The following is an 8655-nucleotide window of genomic DNA, read 5'->3' on the forward strand; positions in this document are numbered from 1 at the left end:
TTTTTTTTTTTTTTCTGATAAATGAGCGATCGTCGTATAGCCCTACGTCGTAAAATATTTTTTACATTTTATAAAACAAATCAAAGTTGTTTGTGCTTACAGTTTTGAGAAGTAGTATGAATTAGCTGTAAGGTAATAATTATTTGAATAAATTTACTATAATTATTGTAATTATAGTCTAAATCTATTCGTATTAATGTATTTTTTATTTTACAGTTCCGATTTTTTTTCAATCAAGTAAAATTTGTCAGTAAGTTCGACAAAAACAACTACAATATTTTTACTAGCCTTGTGAGATAAAAAATGATTCAATCATTTTTCTCCGTATTGTGTAAATTTAAATTTATTCGTAATTTATTACAGGATTACTTTTTTATCCGTTTTAATTTGATTGGTTTTAATTTGATACACCTTTTCCCACGTAATAACGATGATACAATCCACAATAATGCGCATTTATTCTCATAACTTTTGTGTGATTATTGCTTCCATTTGTTTCATCGCGATATTCACGGTATCGCGCGAGTTGTTCAGCGGAAAAGTTATTGGGGTTGAAACTCGTAAAACGATGAGGCAACGCCCGGGAAACAGATATTCGCGCCGCGAAAGTATCTGCACAAATATACTCGGAACCGTTGTTTTACGTTTCTTAACGAGAACAAGCGAAAGCGATCCTGGAGATGCTGTTACAGCGGTTTACGCGGTGTTACAGTATTTAAAACGCCGTAACGTCATAAAAATACGCTGCGACAGTGCCGCGACAAGGTACGGCACGATAATGAGTTTAGTTCGCGACGACTTTTAATACGAGGTTTTCTGGGTGCGCGATCCAGCACAGAAGTCGTAATAACCGTAATAATCTGCGCCACTTTATTATTTGGCATAAATGTAATTTTAAAACAGTCAAATAAAAAGAGTACTTATAAATATATGCATTCTATAATGAAAATATTGAAACAAAAGTAAAAATAATAAATATCCAGCGATCATTAGAAATAAAGAAAAATTCATTCCGCTTCATCTGCGAAAAGTTTTATTCGCAAGGAGATCTCAGTTTTCATTAACTTATTCATTAAGTTATTGATGTTTGATATTCTTTCTCGAGAGAGAACTTATGATCACTCACTACACGCTATGTTTCATATATTATGTCTGTGAGAGATTCGTTCTAAAGCGAGTTCACTGGCAAACGCAAGGAAACGGATGGGCAAAAGCCCTCCGAAGTACCACCGACGGAATATATTTGTATCCCGTGGGGCGACAGGAAATTATTCCACAGGGAACAATAGAAGCGGTGGTCTCGATGGCGGAATTAATTATGGTGTAGGACTTAATGAACGCGCTTATTATCGTCCTCTTTTTAAGACAAGGTCTCGCGGCGAGATAATGCGGAAGTGCCGTCGCGACAGGAAGGAAGTCGCGAAAACGTACGATATTATTCTCGAATATGAGTTACGATGACAATTTCTTTGCGAAACTCGTCGAGCAGTACTTTTAAAATCGAAATTTCCCCATCATTTCAAAAGATTTTTCCGGTGAATTTTTAATTTTTATTTTGAATTTTCTATTTAATATTTTACAAAATTAGTGAATTCATATAATTCATATAAAAGTTATACATTTAATTATTCATGTAAAAATAAAATGAAATTCATAAAAAAACAGATTATAATTTATAAAATTTATAAAACAAAACAATGAAAATGTAATATATAAAAAATAAATCTATAAAAAAAATTATGAATTGACGCATTGAGAAATATCTTTTGAAATTATCACTTTTGTATTGACATCTCGATACATATGCACTGCTTATTATTGTACGTATTAATTAAAAGCTTTCCTCGGGTCATTCAGCTCGCAATAGACGCATTTCCTGAACGCGCAGAGTAGCTTCGACGACGGGGAGTCTGTTCATTTCCTGGTTATTGTTTAATAAACGCGTACTCTGTGGAAATTAATGCGATTTCAGTGCATTGTGCCCGGGAAATTAACGCGATTGTAGATAATACATATTCCGCCATAACGCGCATGTAGGATTACCTGTTTGTTTCTTTCTGCACTTCCGGCATTCGTTTGTTATGCTCATTTGTACTCTGTATTTGATAAATTATTTTAAGCTTCAACTATTCTATGCTATCGTAAAGCTTGTCTCGCAAAATACGCAAATCCGTGTCATCCGCGCATTAAGAACAGTGAGAGGACAAACATTTACAGTTGTTCCAATGCTGCAGGTAAACGTAGAATAAACTGCATCAGCAGTTCTGCGTCACATACAATTCAAATTCTTGATGTGACACAATAACAATTTTATGCAAGTGTTTTGATTTAGAACAACTATTATTTTTTTAATTTTATGGATCGTTTTTACACGCATTGATAATTTTTGTTATACATGGAAAGGCATTATATTGTATTAACAACATTAGATCTAATTGGGAATAATCGTGTTATTTCGATACCAATATTAACGAAACAAATACTTGTGTTATTAAAACAACAGCATGTGATGACGTATTAAATAAAATTTCAAATTAAACTTTTTGTAAAATAGAGAATTTTTTCAAAATTGAATATAAAAATAAAAACTGTCATCTGCCGTAGCTATAGTTTTGATAGCTAAAACGAGGAAATTCAATCGCAAATATTTGCCGTTTATCTTTGTTCAAATAACTTGTAACTGAAAAATAAATATGCAAGTTGAAGAGATTTCGTCTCAAAATGTAAGATCTTGGAAAATCAATAAAATTTTAAACACATAATAAATTTTTTGACATTATATTATATATACTGGACATTGATTGCGCAAATTTCAATCTTTGGATAATTAATGTAGAGCTCTAACTGAGAGCAAATAGCCATTCCTAATTATTACGTTCTAACTATCAATATCAATGATCATGGCTTTCGACAAGATGTGTACGTGATGTACGGACGTCTCTTTGATTGGATAGATATCCAATCATGTAGACAGCTAGGATAGGCAGTCTGTCTGTGAACTAGATAGATAGATGGTTCATCTAGAATAACTGTTGATTAGGCAACGGGTATGTCTGTTATACCGAAGCTCTCAATAGTACATAGCCTTGTTTGCTTAGGCAATAGTACTATTTGCTACAAGGCGATCTTCGATATCAAGAATTTATTTAATATTAAAATTCTAAAATTTTGCAGCTTTATATTTATTGTATTTCTTTAATATTTTAAAATTAGTCTCTTTTAAAAAATATAATGTACAATATATAAACTTAAAAATCTTTATATAAAATTTAAAAAAAGATAACATTTGTAACTATATAAAAAGTTTTTGTTGGAAATTTTATCTACAAATTTTTTTTTTATTATAATAGTAATAGAATAATTTAGAATATTTTTTTATTGGTAAGAAAAACTGTTGAAAAAACATTTTATTAAAATATTTTATACTTTTATAAAATTAATATTTTACGTGCACGATTTTATATTAAAATTACAAAATTTATCTGGAATATTCTTAAAATTGTATCAAATATAATATAATCAGTTCCAAATGGTTTCCAGATGGTTTTATTCGGTCGGAATTGATTTGTATAGATATATTGTCGATTCAGGTTTACCATTGCCATTCGCAAATATTCTCTCTTGGCAGACAATTCTCTATGTCTCTGTCTGGTAGTTTACTAGTTTCCTTACATCCCAAGACGATAAGTGTACCTTGCTAATTAGCCAGTAGTAAACCAGTAGTGACGTGCGGCGCCTTCGATACGTTTCCACGAGCGCGTATTTACCTCAGCGCGCACTTTCGTCATAATTAGTCGTAACAGTCGGTGGCGGTGAGCCACAGGTAGCGGTCTCTCGAGAATGCGAGACGTGAAGTACCTCTGTACCGTTGTTTTGCCGAATGAGACCCGTCCGTCGTTGTGATTGACGGCGACATTCACGTCGCGGCTCTTGGGACGTGTCACTCGAATTATCCCCACTATCGACTCGCTTATTGGCAGAGAAATAATGACAGACGTCGTCCTGCCAGTATCGATATGATCTGAATTTTTTTCAGTTTCGAATCGACTGTTACAGTTGTAATATGACGAGCTTGTCGAATATCGAGCTGTGCTAATTGAAGTTTGATAAGGAACTTTAACAAATCTTGAAAGGCTTTTGAACAAACTCATAAACTTATCTTTAGCAGCTAATTATATAATGAAAATAGAGGAAATATTTAACTTTCTCTCTCTATTAGATGTTCTTAATGTGTACGATTAAAAGAATTATTTTGGAGTGAGATTGAATAATTATATATGCATTTTAGCAATATCAGATATTTATATGTATAGATTATGTAGAGATTATGTTTAGAAATCATAGAAATTAAATTATTAGGAATAGATTACATTTTTTAGAATATTTTTAGGATATTTTTTATTTAAACTTTAAAAATTGTATTTATTAAAATTTTATTTTATTTATTAATTTTATTTATTATTTTACTACACTGTGTGTTAAATGATCTTTGAACTAATTTCTTAAATTAAATATTTTATTCGTAATTTTCAATTGTGTCAAAATTTAAAACATTTAATTTAGAATATGTGATTAGCATGTGAAACATATAAATCAATCATGGGTTAATTAATTCATCTCTATAATTGAATTGCTTAGTTTCAAAGTAAATAGCATTGATATTAACGTATTTGTTATTAAATGCATACATTAATAAATTTAGTTTAATATTGGGTTGTCCGGAAAGTTCGTGCCGACTAATCTATATAATTTAATAAATATATACTAAAATTTAAATCTGCGTTTCAATTTTCCTTCAAAATCGGCACGAACTTTCTGAACAACCCAATATATATATTTTTAGAGTTAAATTGTTTAATTTTATTATTTTAGTTAAATTAACGGCATATAGAATAGGAACAGTGATGATCTAAAACTGATTAAAAATAACTCAAATTAAGTATAATTTGACATTTAATCAGTGAATTTAACAATGTGGTTTTATTTACAATTATTACTTGTAACTATTATTTTTAATTACTCAGGACATCTTTATTTTAATTCTTCATATAATATGTTTCATACATTTTGCCGATTACGTTCACTATAATCTCGTTGCTACATTTTGGATTAATTAAATCTCAGCTAATCTGCAATTTTAACACAACACCACACATTGTTCCGCTTATGCTCTTCTAACTATAGTTTCATTTTATCTGCGCAGGTAAACCTAGACCACAAGTCTCGTGGTATTTGGAATCTCAAATCATCCATGCATCTACCGAGGTTCGAGAAACGCAAGGGCCAGGCGGCGAGACCAACGTCGTAACCATCAGCAACGTGACTGTGAAAGCTCTCACGAGGAGGCATCATCACGCCAAGCTGTCCTGCCGAGCGAATAACACTCAATTAGCGTCGCCACCCACCACCACCGTTGTCATAGAGCTTAACAGTGAGTGCGCTCATTCCAATTAACGTTAATTGCACGCGACGCAGCATGATACCGCGTCGACCTTTGCTCTTCTCTGGAATGAATTTTTTTTACGAGATACACAGCCTAATCAGGCTGCAGGCGTTGCTTCTTTATTTGCGAGAACGAGAAAATAAGAAAGATAAACGTGAAGGAAATAATTAGTTACGATAAAAATAAATATTTTTAATTGACTGTGTCCATAGCGACAACGAGCTCTCTCTCCATCCTGTCTCTCCATAAAAATAGCTCGAATTTCTATAGCGCATCAAAGCTTCGTTCGAACGCAGTTTACACAAAAGGAAACTGTGGTTTTCATGCGTAAAGGTTCTTTATTCGCCTGTAAAATAACGACTGCGAATTACTCGCATGCTCGACTATTACGTAAAAAAAAAAAAAAGGTATCGAATATTTTCTCGGGGAATGTCTCGAATTTTCGGAATAGCCGCGGAACAAGTTATCCGCGTTATGAATATGCAAAAGACTATCAATTTCGACGCTGCGCGATACTTTCGATTCCTGTTTCCCTCCACCTTCCTTCTCCGTTCTATGTATGTATCAGTATCAATATTTTCTCGCTGCGAAAGAGGGCAGAACGAATATTTAACCGGCGCGTGATCCGATTTGTCTGGCTGTGATCTTTTTTTTTTTTTACTCGACTCGAAAATGAAAGCGGACTCTCGACGAAACGAAATTGAAACATTTTTCATCGATTACAAGGGATAGGAGGGCGACAGTGAGAATTTCAACGAGAAGATGGGGACGAGGGGATTAACAGCGCTGGGGTTTCGTACCCTGCCGTCGAAAAGCAATCAACCCCACGATGTCATTAATAACGCCACTTCCGGAATCACTCTGAAACGCGACGAATCGCATGGCGCCGGGTAACATGCCACGGTCGCGACAGCGTTCGATTAATCTCCATGACAAACAGAGGTAGGAAGGAAATATATGTATTCCTCCGCGCTTCCTTTATTTTCCTTTAACCCAGAAACAACGGTGGTGACTGAGGAAAATTGCGATTCGAGCGATTTTCTTTGGCCGCAAGATCGACCCGGGGCGAACAATTCGTTTGCAATTATTTCGAGGAACATAGAGGAATCATAATGAAAAGTCCTTTTGCCTGCGAGATTGTAATACGTCGCTATAATTACATGCGAAAGCTATTCGTGCCGATGACTTGAGGGTAGATGTGGTGAAATTGCTATCAAACTTTTATGCTTTATGCTCTTATATTTACGCGTTTTTAGCGTCGAGCTTTGTGCTAACAATATTATTAAAATATTATTTTTCGAAAAAGATATTAATATTATTTTATTTATTAATATTTATTTTTCCAAATTTTTTGTAATTTGAATATGTCGAATATTATGCACATTTTTAAATAGTATTCTTTAGTAGACATTACTAAGATATTTTCCGATTTGAAAGTTTTGAAAATTAAGAATATTGTAAAAAAAGATCTAACCCGGTTATTGGAAAAATACGATTCGAGTGTTATGTTTCCATTCGGCAATGCAGCGAACGTACACGAGTATCTGATAGCGTGTACCTGGCTTATCAGATTTCACCTGGACTCTACCGCGTTTCGCAAAAATAGATTTTTTTTTTTAAACCGGACGACGCACGAAATGAAAAATCCTTCAATTTTCTCATCGACTAATTGACCATCAACAGTTCGTCAAAGGACAACCGGAGGGTCATTTTAATTGATCGGCGCGAAATAATTCCTGTCGGATTTGACGATTGAAAATGAACGGCGGTTCAGGCACAAACAGATTGCAGCCATTCACGTGTGATATCACACTCGTTTCTGAAAATTTAAAACTACCGATCTACGCTCAGACTGAATTATTGCTCATCCTGTGTGGATATACCGAAATAATTTGATGATACGTTCTTCGCATATTCAATGCTCTATAAATTATTTGTCTTCATTCAATTTTGAAACGATTTTTTTATGTCAAAGTTTAAATTGAGACTTTGTGAAATAATTAAAAAATTGTTTAATATTTCAGTAAGCGAAGTTTTAAATTAATCTATACGGAAAGATCGATTTTGCTGAAATATCTACAAATTTGCTGATTTGAAAATAATTTTGTTAAAGCATAAAAATATTTGTATAGGAAACTCAAGACGTGATGAGAAAAAGTTTTTATATTTTACAATATGAGCATCCTACAATTATTTTCAAATTTGTATCTAATTAAATTTTTTTTTATATTTTAGCAAAATCATTTTTGTATATATAATAAGATATATAATAAATATCTATTAGCTTGACAAGTGAAATATAATGAATTGTTCACGAATATAATGCAACAATTTTTAATTGTCATGTTGTAATCGATTATCTGTTCTCTCTTTTTCTCTTCTTTTCACGATCAGGGATAGTTGCTTTATGTTTCCGTATAATACGTATTTTTAGATTTTATCTAATATATCCTTCTTCCGCGTCATCCTGATGGTAGTTGCGCGAGGATGGAAAATTAATATTCATAATTGTATAAGCAGCATGGTGGCTCATCGGCACAGCCGAGATTCATCCGACAAGAAACTTACGCACCAAACAAACAAGTTTAAATTAAATCGCCGGAAGCTGCCAGCTTCGAGCTGGAGAATACGAGGGAATCCGAGGAAGAAGGCTTGCCATAAATTGCCTTAGAGGCTACTTCCGTGTGACGTAAAATGTTCGAGTGTAAACCAGAATCGTGCACTATCGATTGTGGAATATTTGAATATTTCAAATATTTTCGTTTTTTAACGCTGATAAGGCTTTTGCTTTTACCTTCCATAACTAAAAATATGTTTCTTATGAGACATTCTGTTTTTTTTTTTTTTTTTTTCTTTATTCGAAGCCATCGATAATTGTTCAAAGAACGTTAATGAGGATTATTAGTAATGTCATACATTTTAAATATTGAAATTCTGTAACAAGTGGATTGTTATCGATTGGTCATTATTTCAAGCGTTCTAGAATTATAAGAACAAATTATATAAAGAAATAAAAGATAGAATATGAAATAATTTTTAAAAATTGATTTTAAATAATCCAATTATACACGATTTTAATGAGAATACTAACGGAATTGAACGGACTTCATAGCTTATAATTAAAAATCATATATCTCATTTTCAATTCTATTATCTTTTCCAATATTATCAAAATTATTACTAAAAATTATATATATATATATTATATATAG

The 8655-nt window shown here is 32.6% G+C and overlaps 1 protein-coding gene across 1 annotated transcript in view; it reads left to right on the top strand.

Annotated features, from left to right (window-relative positions):
* The window catches only part of LOC108689635 (synaptogenesis protein syg-2-like), a gene marked incomplete at its 3' end in the record, with an annotated part of 148728 nt that overhangs the window by 112328 nt on the left and 27745 nt on the right, over positions 1-8655 (top strand). The window contains exon 5 of the mRNA XM_018196489.1: positions 5204-5431. Coding sequence (XP_018051978.1) covers positions 5204-5431 — 228 coding nt within the window. The remainder of the gene's footprint in view (positions 1-5203; positions 5432-8655) is intronic.

Source organism: Atta colombica, unplaced genomic scaffold (genome assembly GCF_001594045.1).
Source record: "Atta colombica isolate Treedump-2 unplaced genomic scaffold, Acol1.0 scaffold274, whole genome shotgun sequence".
NCBI classification, from domain to species: Eukaryota; Metazoa; Arthropoda; class Insecta; order Hymenoptera; family Formicidae; genus Atta; species Atta colombica.